Source organism: Astatotilapia calliptera, chromosome 3 (assembly GCF_964374335.1).
Source record: "Astatotilapia calliptera chromosome 3, fAstCal68.1, whole genome shotgun sequence".
Lineage (NCBI taxonomy): Eukaryota > Metazoa > Chordata > Actinopteri > Cichliformes > Cichlidae > Astatotilapia > Astatotilapia calliptera.
The window spans coordinates 29,889,720-29,908,046 of record NC_137424.1 but is presented as its reverse complement, the minus strand read 5'-3'; the positions used below and the strand labels follow the sequence as shown (position 1 = coordinate 29,908,046).

At 41.5% G+C, this 18,327-nt stretch overlaps 1 protein-coding gene across 3 annotated transcripts in view; it reads left to right on the top strand.

The window, feature by feature from the left end:
• dock11 (dedicator of cytokinesis 11) overlaps positions 1-18,327 on the top strand; it is an 81,340-nt gene that overhangs the window by 38,378 nt on the left and 24,635 nt on the right. For all 3 annotated transcript variants that reach the window (XM_026160136.2, XM_026160127.2, XM_026160142.2), the window contains 11 exons: positions 1,090-1,271; positions 1,759-1,872; positions 4,034-4,100; positions 4,961-5,049; positions 6,526-6,646; positions 6,789-6,855; positions 6,992-7,039; positions 7,372-7,517; positions 11,805-11,920; positions 13,350-13,487; positions 18,138-18,320. In XM_026160136.2, the coding sequence (XP_026015921.2) occupies positions 1,090-1,271; positions 1,759-1,872; positions 4,034-4,100; positions 4,961-5,049; positions 6,526-6,646; positions 6,789-6,855; positions 6,992-7,039; positions 7,372-7,517; positions 11,805-11,920; positions 13,350-13,487; positions 18,138-18,320 (1,271 nt within the window). The remainder of the gene's footprint in view (positions 1-1,089; positions 1,272-1,758; positions 1,873-4,033; positions 4,101-4,960; positions 5,050-6,525; positions 6,647-6,788; positions 6,856-6,991; positions 7,040-7,371; positions 7,518-11,804; positions 11,921-13,349; positions 13,488-18,137; positions 18,321-18,327) is intronic.

Genomic DNA, 18,327 nt, shown 5'->3' with positions numbered 1-18,327 from the left:
ACTTGCTTCTATCAAACATTATAACTACTGAATAAGACACATCATATCGTATAAATCTGCTGTGTTTGTGTCGGTGCTTGTTTGGTGCTTTTAATGCAAAGCGCTCTGAAGCATTTATCTTGCAAGGCGCCGCAAAAGAGAAAAGCCAGGAAGTAAAACTCTTGAGGGCCAAGTTGTGCACTATTAAGCCAGGATGTTTTTTATTTATAGTTATTTAGTAAAAATATGCAGTCTGAGGAGAAATTAAAGGAAAAGAACAAACAAAAACAGTTCATTAGCCGGATCACTGTTTCCCTTATGAAACATTGATTTCAGCATTCGTGACTGGTCTAAAATCTCCTATATCCAATCAAAATGCATTGTTTCAAGCATGTGTTTATAATAAAATAAATCTTATTTACTCACATGCTTACTTTCAGTATGTTTCAGAACCTAATTTTATATGTCATTCTATCGTGTTGTAAGGGTGTGAGAAAATGTGGGAATATCACTTCCTGGCCGATGAGACGACAGAAAAGAATAACCTCACCAGTAGTTCTAGGAACCCAGTTGTAACTCCCAGCATATCCAAAAAAATCTTTTTATTGGGATTCCCGTTTTTTTTTTTGTCATTCACTCTTGCAGCTTGTCCACAGTTTCTGTCCTTTCCAGCCTTCAGCTGCCTTTACTGGGTTTTGCAGGGCTGGATGATGCTGGGCTGATTCTATCATGCTAACCTTTGTTTCAATAAAATTTTGTTCCCATTTTTCCTGTTAATAACTAACAATAGTTAAATGTGTCGTGCAGACTTTTTGTGGTTTGAGAAGTGAAGCATACCAAATGAAGTTCAGAGCACTGCCCTAAGGGGCCTAAAGTGTGCTAGCAGAGTGTGTTACACAGCTGCTGAGGTCGAGGATTTAGGCTTTCCCTTTAACATCTGCAGCTTACGTTGTTACATTATAGACTGATTGCTCACAAGGAAAAAAATGTTGTAAGAAGTCGATTCAATTAGATTGGAAACGGATTTTTACCAGACCAGAATTTACTGTTAGGAAATTTCACTTCAGCTCATCCTGATGCTCTCTCACTTCCTATTTGGCCCAATCACAGAGCAGAGTCTGGAGTTCAGTTTGACGGAGGAATACTGCCGTAACCACTTCCTGGTGGGGCTGCTGCTGAGAGAGGTGGCTGACGCCTTGCAGCAAGCGCCCGAAGTGAGGCAACAGGCCGTGGGCATCCTCAAGAACCTTCTTATTAAACACGCCATGGATGATCGTTACACCGCTTTCAAGGTTAGGAGCATGCAAACAGAAAGGAACTAGCAGAGGCAGGATGAGCAGGAATGTGGACGGAGAAAAGGGCAGAACAATGATTTATTGTTCTCAACGATTCTGTTTGGGAACAATGCAAAATAACAATGAGTTCCAATGATTAAAGTATTTGATTTGGCATTTACACAATACACACCTGCATTAAAAACAACGCCTATCTTAGAAACAAAATAAAGGAGACATTGTTTAATGTGTAATACATCAATCATCAACAGAGGCCAAATGTCCTACCAAGTGAGCTCAGCATTTTTACCCATAAAAGTAAATGAAGTATGTGACACAGGTCACCACCTGTGCATACCTTTCTATTTTAGTTTAGATAAGATTGTCTCTTATGCAAACCACCTAAGTTAGAGTGCAGCCACAGAAAGGTAAGGGCAATGTGTAGCTAACATTAACCTACAATAATCATCTCCTTTTACTTGTTTTCAAATGTTTATGGTTTCAGAACCAGCAGGCCAGGATCTGTTTGCTGTACCTCCCACTTTATGAGCTGCTCTACCAGAACTTGAAGCAGCTTTCCGCTCAGCCTCTCATCTCCAGTCCTGGGCTGGGCCTAAACGTGAGTCACCTCACAACGCTCCTTTTCTTGGGGATTTCTGTGATGTAACTAAAAGTCAGTTTCACATATGAATTGGCTATTGTGCTGTAAGATCTTCAGTCAGGCATAGACTTATTCAGAAGGAGTGGTTGTTGTAATTCAATGGAATCATGAAGCATACTGTACAGTATGTACCAGTCTATTTTTATGACCGTGTTTATCAAAATAAAAATCTGATTTCATCTATAATTAGGGCCTCATAAGTTTCTCAGTTCAGTTCAAAAAGTCTCATTTACAGTTTTCCAGTTTCAAATAATTAGTTGCAAAATCCTTAATATGACAGCTACTTGTCGTATGAAGTACTAAACAAAGCCAGATACATGATGTAAAATCGAGGTAAGGAATCTTGAATTTTTCTCCAGCACGTGTCCAAACTAGCCTGTCTGACAGGACTGAAAATGACAAATGAATTAAAAAGGTTAGTTTACCTGTGCTATACAATAGGGCCCAGCCTACTGTGCTGTCGCTGTTGACCTGTTTTCAGTTCAGCAACATTGTGAGGCCTCTTGGTGGATGTGGAGTGAAAATTCAAAATGTTAATGCGAATGCAAAGGTAGAGTCTTAACACCTGGCTTGAAACCGTCTGCCAAGGACCAGCGTGGCCTGCAAAGCTTGGTTTTGGAGTGAAATTAGCCTCAAAAGGTTTACAAATGTGCGTGTGGTCTAATCCACAAACACAAGCTAACATTTACAAATGTTTACAATGATTTGTGTGCACATTTTTGAGTGCTAACAAATGTATACTCCAAACCGCACACAAATACAGAGCAATTCAAACACAACGCTATTTTGAAAAATTGATGGGAGACGGGAAACACCAGGGTAACAAGTCACAGCTGAAACTGATCAACAGCAATGAGACAGGGGAGGCAAAACTACACATCAACAAAAATATCAAAACACCAAACAGCGAGTGAGAGTTAACAGGGAAACACGGGAGGGGGGGATATAAACTGAAGGTCCAGGGATCAAAGAAACAGACGTATTCATCTTTCTGATGTCCTGAAACTCAAAGTGGTTGTTACAAAGATAGCTGAAGAAAGATCCCCGACTTGATCCCAGGACAAATACTCTCTGCCAAATCAAACATGCAAAGCTACCCGCTTTGGTGACCTCCTGTGGATAAGAGAGTAGTCAAAAGTAGCTTTTAGCTTTATTATTTGTTTTCCTTGGCAGATGACTTTAATGTCATGTAGTTTGAAGGAGCACGTTTCAAGAAGACTGCAAACCCCACCCATATGGAAAAGATATATATAAATCTTATAAAGTTTGTATCTGTCTTGTGTGAAACTTGTATGAAAAGCATATAAGAGTGAAAACAGATATAAGATCCCTTGAAAAATTATATAATGAAACTTGTATGTTTTGGATACTTACTAAAACAATATATGAAAGTGATGAGAAAGTGGCCACTTTCATGAGTAAATCACATATAAGTTTTTACTATTTCTTTTCCATATAGCCAGTGTCGCTGACGCCACTCCAGTACTGGGATTACTAGCATTACTAGCCGGAGCTTCACAACTATTCCATCCCAGGGAAGTGATCATAAGACAAAATCTTGCAGCATGAACTCTGACCCGCAGTGGGCACACATTCATGGGATCCTACAGACTATAAAAGTTTTAATGTCAGTCTCTCTATTTTAGATTCAATTCAGTTGTTGCCAAATAGTGTACCGTGGTGCCAAGTGCAGTGGATTTTGTGAAAACTGGTCTGGTCTGGTATACAGATCAGTTAAAACCCAGTGCATTTACAAAAATGTACAGCAATTATTTTGGTAATTACTGTTAATTTAGGGCAGCTGTAGAATAATAAATTGGTGGTCCAATAGATGTATTAAGCACCGTACGTGCTGGGAATCCCTCCTGTGTAATGCAGGAATTCTCAGACTGAGTGAGTAAACAGTAAAAGATTGCTCCGAGGAAGCTAAAGTGGCACAATACATTCCGAACAAAGGTGCCAGAACTGTTACGTTTTGTTTTCACCGTTAAAATATTTCCTCAAATTGCAGGAAATAGAATGTCGAACATCTGCTCTTGGTCTGATTATAATATTCGGAATGTGCCAGCTCACCTCTTTGCAACACAGTTTTCACTCGCTCCATCTTGTGGTTGGCCAGGGCTCCAGAGATGACCTAATATCCACAGACATGAGGAGGATCAGCACAGCGATCGAGAAAGAGCACGGTGAGTAGAGAACAATAGAAACCGTACATATGGCGTCTTCCTGTTTACGTTATTCATTATGATAGAAACATATGGCTTCAACACCCACTGATCCATTAGCAGCACTCTGTCTGAAAGCAGCAGCTGTTGGCCAGACAGACATCAAACTTCTTAGCCAATCCTACAACATTTCTAGTATTTTATTCACTACCAACATGATGTTGAAATCAGATGAATAAGATCGGTATCAAACAGAATCCTCGAAAACCCAGTGAACGTGGGTGTTTTACTGAGTTATAGCAGCTGCTCATTAGGTCAAATACACGTTGACCTGAGAAGATTGGGAGGCTAAACAGTTTTTATTCTTCGAGACCAAAAGGGTTAAATGTTTAAAACAGGGACCACGTAGTCTTGCATTTCGGTAGCGTAAACAGGCCAAAATGGGCAGATTGAAAGTAAACAAATATGAAAATCAAAGCAGCAGAAGCAACAATGTAATCATCTGTAGTCTCAAGTAGAAAGCCTTTGTTTATTCCAGAAAAGGAGTTCATTAGCTTCTTATTCCCTGGTGACACAACAAGGGTTGTGTTCTCAGACATCACGGTGCTGGACTACTGCGTACAATGATGTTCACAGGCTCAATGGAATGAGTAATGGTGTGTTGTTCCTGTATAGCATATTGGCCCAAACATTTCCTGAGAGTCCTGACGTAAGAATGGTTTCATACGTTTTTATTTAGAATTATGAATTTGTTTAATTTTATTGGAAAATATAAAGAATTTTTCACTAGGAGCTACTGTTAGGAAGCTTTGTGAATACGAGACATGGAGTGTAGCCAAATCTGCAGTCTTTGGACCCCAACAAACCTATTTTGGTTGCAGGTCAGCCAACTCAGAATGGCCACGTTGTGAGGAGGGAAGACTCCAGAGGCTCTCTATTTATGGACCCAGGAACACCGGACAGCAATGAGGTGAGGTAACATTTCATTTTAGCCCAACAGGTTAAACATATTTAGGGCAGATTGTCAGTCAGTTCATTTTTAGATAAATAAACTTTGTGGTTTCTCTAAGTTCCAGAAAACCGACAAGCTGGACACTGGTTTGTTCTTCTTTGTTTTTTCCCTTACCTGGAATGTCATTCAGAAATGTCAGTTATGCTGAACTGTTGACATCAAGACAAGTCTGACAATGTCTGATTATCACGGTTTTGCGTTGCAGCCCTGAAACTTTTTATATGCATTTTTAAATACTTCTAAGAATGCAGTCTGAGCCCTTTGGAGTCACCTCACGGAAGCACTTCTGAAACGCTGTGCGGGAAACCTAAACATACCGTATGCAAAGCAGCCTTGAAACATGCGATATGCAAATTTCGGTTTAAGTGTTTTGTTCACTGGTAGGTTTGTTGTCACTTCCCAAATCAGGAAATTCTAATTAGTTCTGAAGTGCTCAAACTTTTGCGCTGCTTTGTTCCACTTTAACATTTTACTCACCGGACGTGGGCTTCGTGTAGGCCACGTACACACACGGCCTCGGCGTTACATCTGAAGCCTTCACGGCTCACTTTCTGGCAATGATGTTAAAAAGCAGCTGCATGTTACTTTTGGACAATGGCGGTGTCTTCTCAGCAGGAAACCTCTGTAAACTCAGAGCCAACATAAACTCTTCTCCTGCTCTTCAACCATGACTCATTTGGGAAACGTGTGACGTGGCTTGTACTGGAAAACGCCACCTTCATGTGAACCAGCGATCATTCGCGTTTCGCTATGAGATGCCAGATGAGCAGGCGCCCGTGCTTACAATTCAGTCGCAACGTGAGAAAGTGCTAGTCATGTGGATTTGACCTGTAAATGACAGTTAGATGAAACCCCTGACAGATTGAAGAAAAACACATAATGACGTTTAAACAGAAAAAGCACTCTGAAGCTATATCGTCCCCCTAAGGCCAAGGTGTAAAGACAAGTGAAAAATGAATAGGTTCTTCCTTTTCTCCGTCTCCTTCTCGCCTCCAGGACTGATGACATTCTGCTCAGTGGTTTTTGTGCAATTTTGCTCTAAATTTAGCTTTTCTGCTGGTTTATCTGTAAATCTGTATATTTTTACATCCACGATTCACCTCATCAGCATAATTCTAAGAATTGTTTCTTGTCACTGCTTTGTGTAATCAAAAGCAATAACATGTTTGTTTTGTGTGTTTGCTGATAAGAGATATTAATTGCGAAAGCAACCTCTCACATACTGTTTGCGCTCAGGATTTTTTTTGGTAACAAAGGTTTCATCAGTGAGCCTGTCCTCAAGTCTGGGTTTAAATAAATCATTCTCCTTCTGTAAAATACGACCGTTTAGATCCTCTGACACTCAAAGATTTTCCTCTAGTGCTGGTCCTAACCAAACAGGAAGTAGGAGTGCTTTAAAATGAGTTAACGAGCGTTTTCTGTGTGTTGTTCCAGCTGCAGAGACGCGCCTCAACCATGAGCAGCAGCACCATGCCTCCTATCGGCAGACTGGGACAATATGAAATCAAAGGCCTACTGTTCTCTTTCCTGCACATCGCCAAGACCTTGTCAGAAGGTCAGTGAGGCTCTATAGCCACAGTGCACATCACTTACTCAGAACGTGACTCGGCTACCTGTTCTGCTATTTCTGACAGTGATCGCTCTGGGGGACTAAAACCATATAGCCAAGTGTGTCCACTTTGTCTTTTTGCCCACAGACACTCTGATGGCCTACTGGAACAAAATCAGCCCTCAAGACATCATGAACTTCCTCAGTTTGCTCGAGTGAGTAGCTAATGAAACAACAGCCATATGTAAATATTAAACAAAACTATGCGTGTGTTTTAACTGCTCTATCAGTCTTGTGTCAACATTCTAAGTGGATGCAAAAGGCGCTTCGTGCTTCATGTTTTCTCCGCAGGGTCTGTCTGGCTCAGTTCCGTTACATTGGAAAGAGGAACATCGGCAGGTAAGGCTGAAAAACAAAGCTGCGCCTTTGTATTGTGTGTCATATTTACCTTATCTGTCAGCGCCTGAAATTTGAAACCCAAATAAATTTAGTTGAGTTTTAAGGAAGCAAGGTGCCAGGTCATGAAATACACCTTTACTCCTCTCTTTTTTTAAATGTATTAAAATGTTCTGTTTGGTATTAATCAGCTTGTGTCGATCTTTTATTAATTATCAGGTATTAACATATTTGTTATATATCGTAATACATCCAGCTCAGTGAGAGTTACAGGAACAGGGTCTTATGTTATTCCTCTTCCTCCTTCCTTCTTGCTCCTGTTATTATCGATATAGGAGCCAGGACGCATGTGTGTCGAAGCTGTTCTCGTCAGGTGGAAAGTCTCAGACAATGCCACCCATGCGCTGCAACCGTGCCAGCCTCATGCAGAGCAAGATACACCAGTTCAACACCATGGAAGCCTCCTTCACACTCAACATATGTAAGCACTCCCACTAGTTCACATGCAAAACGTCAGGTTGCAAAACACTTCACATCTAAGATTCCTAGAAATTTACAGGAATTGAAGTCGTAATGGAACAGTTAATTCTGCCAGCACCGCACTAATCGTCAAGAAATCATGCGGGTAAAGTGATATAGATTGCATTTGTGTTCCAGCCGAGGGAGTCTGCATACAGTTGAGGTTTGCACAGGAATATTTCATATGAAAGACAATAATTCCACAACCAATGATTTGTTTGTTAAAGATTAGGCTTGCAGAAAGATTCACAGGAGAATCTGGAGAGAGGCGGTTACATTCCTAATGTGGCACGCCTAGTCTGTAGTGACAGTCCTTATTATCCTTATGTTCACCTTTTCTGTTGAAATGAAAGTGTTTAATTTAAGAAATGTATGAATGTGAAATTATTAGTTTTGTTATTGTTTTATTTGGTATTATTTGAGGACACAAAAATCTATAAGTAGTAGAATCAGATGCAAGGAACTGGAGGCAACTGGAGCTACAATAGAGCATGCACACTAACACTCCCATCACATCATAAACCAAGTGCACGTTCCAATTTTGGCATTAAAAAGATAAAAAATGTTCTGTCTCAACCTCTGTCATGTGAGTGCTGCTGCATCACTGCCTGTTGCTTCAATCCTTCCACCACACCAGCTCCACGTGTAGGCTCTGGTAGGATGTTTGCTGGTCACGCTCCAATTTGTGTGTCATATTTGCTGGTGCAATGAGTAGTTGAAAAAGTGTGTCAACAACCTAACTGTTCAGCTCTTCTCTGTGCATGTGGACGAGGAAAAAGAAAACTTCTTAGTATGACACTAATTTCCCTGTAATCAAAAGGAATTTAAATGTATTTTATTTACAAGGTAATTAAGATTTTCCTGCAAATACTTAATACTACCAGTCAGGTTTTTACTGGAAACAAATAGTTAAACTAATTTAAAGTAAATTTTAATAGTCTGTAAGTAATACTTCTTTATTATTTGGTAATTTGTGGAAAAAACAACAGCATTTTCCCATCTTACCCTGTTGTAGGCTGTATTATGAAGGGGTTATTATATAAGGTCACATAGGCCTGCAAATGTAAACTGGTAAAGAAGAACAGCCCTTCTCACATTTATATTGGTAAAATAAAAAGACAGTTGAATGATAAATAATAAATGCACATCAGCATAATGAATTAAATAAAGTTGTAAAAAGGCAAGATTACGATTTATGATTATTTACATTTTTCTACAAAATTAGCATGAAATTGTACACTACTTAAAATTATTTACAGTATAGTCATTTCTTTGTTTCCTGTAAAAACCTGACTTGTTATTCTAGTGCCTCTACCTTTAGGTATTTATAGGTAAATGTAATTACATTGTAATTTCAAATAACATTGGTTGAAATGACATTTGATTACAGGGGAACTACGCTGTTAGTCGCCGACCATATTACAAAGTGCTACTTAAAGAACTATTAGAAACTATCAGTTCTGTTGCAGAGCAGCAGTTTCTCAACCGTGTGACCACTGATTTCACAAGTGCTAAAGTGTGAAAATCACCAAAGAAAATTGTATCTGTGAATCGTCAGAAGGTCTTTTTAGAACATGAATCCACGTGTGCATCTACATCCCCCTAACCTGGGGGATGTGGCCATGACCTGGTTAGGAGCTCTGGGGGCTCTTGGGTGGTGTTTTCCTTGTGGCTGCATACAGCGGAGATGGGGGAGGGTCTGTGCTGGCGGACGTTGGTTACTGGCCTGGTAGCCTGGCTGCCCCTGGGAGGGTCCGGGACGGGCGTGGAGGCTTGGGGGTCTGGGGGTGCTCCGCCCCCCGGTCTGGGGTGCTGGCCGGGCCTTGGGCTTGGGGGCTTGGGTCCTGGCTGTTGTGTCGCCGGAGCAGTGGGCAGGTGGGTGCAGGGGGGCTCAGCCCCAGTGCAGGGGACCTCTGGTGCATCGGCCCAACTAGGGGGCTCTCTAACTGGTGGGGAGGTTGTTATATCTTTGCAGGTGGTCACCTCACTACAGGAGCTCACTCTGCAGGTGGGGGGAGAGATATAGGAGAGGTGGAGAATGAACTCAACCTGTCTGTGCAGTGTCTATTTGTGTCTGTCTACACGTTGGGTGAGTGCCGAGTATTTGGTTGTGCATATGGGGTGGGAATGCACGTCTGTGTCCGCGTGTGCCTGTTCGTCTGTGTCTATATGTCAGGTTGGGTCTTAGACTCGAGCTCTCTGGGTACATCTCAGGCCCTCTAAAGTACGCAGGCCTATCTCCCCTCACCACACTCCCTGCCGGTGGCTGATGCCCTCAGACGTTGGTGTGTTGGTGGTCCTTGTCGTCTGGGACTGGGCGCTCATGTATGTACCGGCTCACTCCTGGTGGCCGATTGGCGGGGCCGGGCGCCTGTGGCCCGGCTGGGCTCCTTCCGAGGGGTGGGGGGCCCTCAGGCCTCTGGCCTCTGGGCCTGAAGCTCGGTCCTCTCTGGCACAGCTGGCTGCCGGCAGAGCCCGCGGGCACACCACTGCAACCCCCTCTGGCCTCTGCTCCGTAGCTGCGGGGTGACCTCTCCTTTGGGGCTCTACTCAGCTCTTCCCAGGAGGGTGGCATGGTTCCCCCCCCTTTGGTGGTCCTCCTCGGGTCCTTGTACTCTGGGGCCTCTGGATATCTGGGGCCTGGATCTCCTCCATACCTGCTTCATACCCTGGAGGACGGGGCTGTGGCTCCCCACACTCCCTAGCAGATCGTTACATGGAGAAACCTTTGGAATACAAGCGTGCTGATCCACACAGGTGTACACATGGGTGTTCACAGACGCGGACTACAGCTTTCTTGGCTGCTGCCTCAAAGCACATTGTGCGCTGTCTATCTTGCGTGCTGCACAATATCGTTTATTATTTAGTATCTACTGTTATCTACTGCTAGCTAGTTTATTGTGATGGTGCCGTTTTTTTTATTATGTTGCTCTTTGTTGTTTGCTTTCTCTTCTGTTTTTTTTCTCCATACAGGTGATCCAGGTGTTTTGTTTGTTTGTTTGTTTGTTTTTCTTTCTTCCCCCCCTTCTCACCGTCTCTTCTCCCCTTTGGTTTTCTTTCTCTCCCTCTCGTTCTTTCATTCTTTCTCCCTGTCCTATCCCCCAGTCATGTCTGTCGTGTGTGTAGCAACTGAAAATAAAATAAATTCATAATTATAATAAAGGTCAATCAAATGGACCAATATGGCAAGGCCATGATGATCCACTTGGCTAAAGATCCAAACGGGACACAAAAAAAAAAAAAAAAAAAAAAGATGTGTTGTCAGCGAGATGAAGAGCGTAAGAACTGAGGGATGACAGGGGGTATATGCGCAGGAGGGGCTGTGTGTATGTCGTCACAGATCATCCACCTTAAAGGCGTGAATAAAGGTTTCTTCAGCCAGGAAATGCAAGGGCGCGATATCCCATACTTATGTGTTGTACCGAGTGAATCGACTGAAAGGAAACAGTTCATCATGGGTTGAAATGCCGCTCCTCCAAGACAGAGCTAGCCAACTGACTCTCAGGCTGTGCTTTCTAAACAGACATTATCTTGAGCCACTGACCGCAGTATGTCGAGCTCTAAGGCCTCTCTGGTCTTCACGTAATGGATTTGCAGCAATGCTAGATTAATGCAACAGTGTGTAGAATCACCACGGAAAACGCTGTTGCAGAAAATAAATGGGCGCGTTCACCCGCATACAAACAGGGATTTTCTTTGCTGCATCTTAATCTTAAACATAAAATCCTCTATAAAAAATTCTCTGTGGCTTTAATGCAGTGTTTGCTGTTTACAGGATTCCCAAAAGATTTGCATGTAATAACCTGTGTATAAAATGATTGTACATGTACCCTATAGACTGATGTGTCACATGTGTTTTCCTTGTTATTTTGCACTTTACCGAGAAACAAGTTGTTCTTATCTCTGGCTCTATGCTAATAATGAAAAATGGACTTGCGCTGGATGTTATGTTCTTTAATAACATTTGGTACCTACTAGGAGTATCTTAAACAAGATGTAATTACATGTTGATTTGTGCAATTAAATCAGTCAATGAAGCATTTGCCTAATGAGCTGTATGTAAATTACCATTTCAAAGCAAGCAGGAAATCAGCAAACACAACAATACTTAAGAATAACTTTGCAGTCATCAGTATTTTCTGGATAAAAGGGTTACAATTAGAATCTGTTCTACACCACAATGTGAACCATTAGCATGCACAGCACCTCAGGATTTCTTTATGTCTCCATGTGTGTTTCTGTGTTTCAGGGGCAGGGCTGTCAGAAGCAGAAATCCACCATCAGGCCCTGCTTGAAGGCAACACCTCCACCGAGGTCTGCCTCAGCGTCCTGGACATCCTGAGTCTGTTCACTCAGTGTTTCAAGGTAAGCACTGCACACACAGTCCAACCAAGATGGTAGATAAGCTTTTAAAGTGATTCAAATGTCACTGAGTCCTTAAATAAGTGATGTGCTTGTTATGAAATTTTGAGTCAGCCTCCGTGATGTTTAAGAGGTTTTCAGCTCTTAATAACACTCAGAGAAATCTTAATATGTATGCTCATCTTTTCTTTACATATTTCTGCAAGTCACCCGAGTAAGTGCTGAGTCTGATGTTGTCTAAATGAACGATTTAAAAAATGAACACATTTTAAACAGTTTTCTGTTATCTTTGTTTAACCTTTCGTGGCTCTGCCTGCTCCACTCTGTGTGTAGCGGGACACACACACTTTTGCCTTTTATGTCTTAGTGAGGACATCTAATTGACATAATGCTTTCACTAGCGGCTTACCCTAACCATCAAAAATGAATGCATAACCCTAACCCCTAGCATAAATCGAATCATAACCTAACAGTAACCACATTTTGAGCCTCAAAAATGTGTTCAAACTTGTGGGGCCTGGAATTTGGGCCCATTTTTTGTTGTCGTTGTATTTATGAGAGGCTATTCAAGCATTTAAAGCTCCTTCGAGTTTAACCATCACTCCTGAGTGCCAAGCTAAACCCAAGTCCTAGTCTTGACCTCATGCTTCACAGTGGATGGATGTCTTTGCTGGATTTGTGGAGCTAATTTTTTCATCCTTCATGCAGGTTCATATCATTCTGGGAGAGTTTGATTCGCTCTGCCTTTGTTTGACGTCACAGCTTCCTCAACTGCTCGGTGTTGTTTAACGCAGCTTACCTAAAGACAAAAAAACAAACCCAAACACCAGACTTGGTCCTTTTGCTTATTATCCTTAAGTGGAGATATGCTTTCGAGACAGTTCTGGACCCCAGCCAGCCTACTGAACATCTGGTGTTGTTCTCAAGTAGTCCTTTGGGGAGGATGGAGTGAAGTTGGACATATTTAGATGTCATTCTTTTTATTTGTTGGCAGCTGTTGTCTGGCTGGGTTTTTCTCAAGAAAGTTGCAACCAACAACCTACGCAATTCGCATTGCCACATTACAAGCAGGCTCACATATAGAAGCTTTTATTGGGTGTATCCTCATGCTCTAGCTGTGGGTTTTTTTTCGAAACAGTAACTTTATCAATGGCTTCATCTGATGCGAGCATGAGTACCGATACTGACACTGGATCCCAAATTGTAGGGTCCCGAAATTGATGGGACACAGTAAAAATCAGCCGCTGCCATCAGTCGTTGTCATCTCGTTTGCTTTTAGTCGATGAGAACAGAATGAGATGCGCCTAAAACGTCATCAGCATCGTTCAGCTCATAAATCTGCTCACACATCAACAGTGATGTAGGAAATTGATGAATATAGTTTGCACTGATATTTTGTGCATCTATTCTTGTGTGTGTGTGTGTGATTCAGAACCAGCTGCTGGACAGCGACGGTCACAACGCACTGATGAAGAAGGTGTTTGACGTCTACCTGACTTTCCTCAAAGTCGGCCAGTCAGAAGCTGCCCTCAGACACGTGTTCGCCGCTCTGCGTGCTTTCATTAACAAGGTATGTGTTCACATTCGTACGAAGTGTTGCTGCAGTAGTAAAATCAGTATGACTCAGATGATGCCTGGAGCAGGTAAACATGCTGTGTTTTTGATGACCGGAGCTGATATACATTTTTGTTTTTGTTTTTGCCGCTGCCTAAAAAACTTTCCACTGTGAACAATGAGATGAGTGAGATGTCTGGTTCCAGCCTTCACACAGACGTTCTCTCTCATTCCATCTAATAGCTAAAAAAAACCCATAGGTCACACTGCTCCAATAAAGTAACCTGGCTTTTCAGTGTTTCTCGTGTTTTCTGCCTCGTTCCCAGCCACTGGCTAGAAAAATGCTCTGAAATGTATCTAATAGGGCTGCCACAAACGATTATTTTGATAGTCGACTAGTCACCGATTATTTTTGCGATTAGTCGACTAATCAGATCATCATCCACTGGACGTAAAACATACAGCTTATTGCACCAGCAGCATCTGCTCTTATATAACTATCATTAGCTTACAGCTTTAAGTGTTTAAGGTATGTGCTAACTAAAAATAAAGACAAGATGATAGTTTATTAAATTTTAATGAAATCTGCAGATTGTTTCATTGGAGTTTAATAAACTCAGCCGTCTGCTCCTTGCTATCTAAAATATAACAGGACACCGCAGTATATTCTTGAGCATCTCACACTTCTGATAATCAGCTGTCTGCTTGACGTTTATTCAGCTGTGTAAAAACTATAACTTTAATCTCAGACAAACTGATTTACTCAGGAACAAATAAAATACTGAAAAAAGCCAAACAATAACATTTTAAGTTATCCAAGTGACTTATATATGTTTAACCTGAGTAGCGAAAGACGGCGGTGGGTTTGAAAACGATTTGCCCGGAGTCCGGTGTTCTCACCGGCTCTAGTGAGCCTTGAACCCCAGCTAGCTATCGAGCTGGTGGGTAACAGACGTCTCCGAAAATGTCTTGATAAACTGAGCAGATATTTGAAGTTTACACAGCTACATTCTCGCCTGAAAACATCTTAAAACTTTATTTTGTGACCCAGAAAGAATAATAAGAGTAATATTAAAACTAACTAGGTGCCGCCAATGTTGGAAACTGAGCAGGGCCACCCTATGAATTCTGGGATAGGTTGGGCCACGAAGTATACACCCGACCCATCCTTCATATCTGGAGAAATGAAGGGCGCATTTGTCGGGCGCATTTGTCGGAGTCTTCAAATTTGGACAGCCTTCGTCATGTCGCTGTAACGTAATCGGCCTACAAATGCGGGCAGAGGAGGATGTGGTTTCTGACTTTGGACACAGCTACGACACAGGAGTTGCTTCTTCTTCTTCGGGGTTTAACGGCAGCTGGCATCCTTGTACATGCAGTGCTGCCATTTTTCTGTTTCAGTCCGTTATTACACTCTTAAATCCTGCTACTTATTCCTGCGTCTTTTGGGATCTTACAAAGCTTCAAACGACGCGTCGACTATTAAATTAGTCGTCGACGATTTTGATAGTCGACTAATCGTGGCAGCCCTAGTATCTAATTGAGTATTTCTCACTGTTATGTTGCATAGAAATGAGCTTCAGCACAACTCAGTCAAAAGCTGCTGAGGTAATAAAGGTAGGTCCCAAGGGAGAGAACAACCCTCTTCCTAGAGTTATCATATCAGCAGTGTCAGTGTCATGTGGGTTAATTAAGTGATGAATCAGAGAACAGCAGCGGTGAAGACTTTGTTCTGGCGTGCTTCCTCCTGTTACAGTTCAAGCATTAAAGGTTAGCCTCTGCAAATAGTAACTATCCGAACATGAACACTTTAAACACTCGTGCTTGGATCAGGCGAATAGTCGTCTGCAAATTGATTACAGTGTGTACAGGTTCATTAAAATGTCAAACAATGAGGTTTGTGAGATTCTAAAACCAATAAACTGCTCTTTGATTTCTTTGTAGTCCAGGTTTCCTGTGTCAACAGATTTTGCGCACAAACTGTTAAAGGCACACGAGCGAGCCACAGTGCAGACGTTGTCCTTCATTAACACAAATGGTGGAGTGTGTGAATGCACGGCTGAAAGTAGTCCCCCAAAAAATAGTCTTTGCAACTTGTACTTTAATCTATTCTGTCTTTATTTCTACAAAGTGGTCTGTTTACACTAGTTTGTTTTGTAGAGATTTAGTGTTTACACAGAATAAAAGTAGCAAAAACCATCACTAGGTGTTTAAATGCTACTGTAGACATCTACTAAAGAGACATGATGTCTATTTAGTAACTGAGCAGTGCTGATACAGTTATTTTTGCAGCCAGACTTATTAGGTTGTGTTTGGTATGTTTGTGTGTGTGTGTGTGTTTCATTTTCTCTGCAAACACTCAAAAAGCTTAATTTAACTGAATTCAAATAAAACTTTGTAGGAGTGTGGAGTGAGGTCAGCTTAACAAGCCTTTAAAAGGTCTTCAAGGTCAGAAATTGAGTCAACATATGGAAAGTACTTTGTAAACATTTAAAGTATCACATTACATTTGATGTTTTTTCTGCTTTTTACTGTTTAAAAAGAACGAAGAAAACAAAATGAATATGTACAAAATCCAATACTATTCCCTTAAAAGTCCACACAGCCCCGGTAGTCAGCTCTCTTGGCGGAGGTTTGAGTGCTTGTGTTTAATTTCACAACACAAAAAACAAAAGTTTGTCTTTATTTGCTTTGGCGGTCGTCATTCATTTATTTTAAATGCTGGATGAAGATGTTATCACTATGAACGATGATCCCAAAGCTGTGAGCCCCTTCATTTCTGTTATAACAATAACTTACTTGCTTAACTGATGTGAACTTATCATAGATTGCAAGAGGCAAATATGCAAACATGGTTTTCACATAGGCAGAGCGGTGTCTCTGGGTTTTAGCCGCAGTTTTGTGTGGCTAAAAATCCACCACACAGATAAGCTGAGAACGGTCTGTTTGTCTGTTCTCAGCAGTCGACACACAGTCGCGTTTTTCTTCTTTCTTCTTTCAGTATTGGATCTTTCACACTCCAAACGGAAATGTCTTTACAAACTCGGTGATCTTTTGCTTTCTTCTGCACATCATGTTTATATATGTTGGAGGTAATAATGGAGCCTTCTCTGGCTCAATCTTGTGCTCCAACTGAGCGGTCAGATTCATCCAGGTATCGCACGCATTTATCCACGCACGACACCTTCTAACAGAAGAGCTCGTCCTCGTATCAGAAACATATTGATTCTCCTTCAGCTGGCTTTCTTTGATCGGTTTCCATGTGGAACACATGCGTGAAACTTGTGCCGACTGTTATTTTAATCAGGGATTAGCCGCGCTCTCATCCGGTCTGCTTGTTTTTGATCCACTCATTTATGCTGCGTTTGGTAGAAATTAGGCCTTTGTTAGCAGACAAACAGAACTTTCCACTTCCAGAAGTGGATTTTTGCTATTGTGAGTATTGTGACTGCCTGAAAACTGGAGAAAGGTGATATGGGCAGCGAGGACTTTAACAGCAGCATTCTTTTGCAGTAAATAAAAAAATGTAGATAAACAGTTCAGATTTCCCCCCTCATTAGTTAGAGACAGAATATCAGTTTTTGTGACATTTTATTATTTATTTCGTCACAGGTTTATATTTGTAACTGCACTAGATTAAAACTCTTACCGGCAATCGTAATTCCTGGCAGCAGCGTGCCGTGTTTTCCTGTTAACAGCCAAACCTTTGCTGTTCTTGGCCACACAAACACTGGTAACAACATAGCGCATCGAGACTAATTCAAGTCTAAACACGACTCAAGACTTAGCTGGTACACAAGACTCATGAGGCAGGCATTGCAATAGTGTCCTTTAGTTCATCTTATATGTACTAGTTCAATTTATATGTACTAGTTTAAACCAGTCAGGGTCATTACAATGTGAAATAAGAACTAAAATGTTAACAGGTCCGTTTTTTGTTACTTCCTGACAATAAAATCACCACAAAAAAAAAACCCAAGCAAAACTTTGCAATAACCTTTTAACGCCAAGTGTATCATGTTTGATACACAGGTTGATGATGCAGATGTTTTCTAGACCTTTGATTTCCCCCCAAAACCTGAATAAATTTGACGTTTTACGATGTTTTGATTGAAACGTGCTGATGCCATCCTGCTTATTTTTAACAGCACCCTAATGTCTGACCTTTGACCTATGACGTCGAAGGATTATTTACCAGAGAAGCGTCTTTTCTTATCTCCTTTACCCAGTTGTCGTGCAACTCTCTCCATGCAGTTTCATGTTATTACTCAATATGGTTTCTTGAAATTTTTTTCAAGGTGAACTTTGACCTTGAGTGCTAACAATGAAGGTCAAATGCTTAGCCAACCTAGGTACTTAGCCCAGGAGGTCTACTATGTTTTTGTGAAGTTTGAAGATGATCCATAAAAAATTGTGGGTAATATAAAGTTTTTTGTTTTTTATTTTATTTTTTAGTTATTTTTTGTGGTTTTATTTTTATTTTCAGCCAAATCTAAATGGACTTATTATTAGTATCTACCATAACACAAAGTTTTAATGTGATATCTTCACTGTGTATCAAGTGATTTATCGTTTTCCTGCTGTCTTTCCTACACACTCACTCTATTTTCTAACTCCAGCCCTGTCCTGAATCTGTCTTTAATACACTAACCCGTTGTCCCGCCAGTTCCCTTCGGTGCTGTTCAAGGGTCGCGTGACGCTGTGCGAGGCTCTGTGCTGCGAGGTGCTCAAGTGCTGCGTCTCCAAGCTGGCCTCTCTGCGGGCCGAGGCGTCGGCCCTGCTCTACCTGCTCATGAGGAACAACTACGAGTACACCAAGAGGAAAACCTTCCTACGCACACACCTGCAGGTAAAGT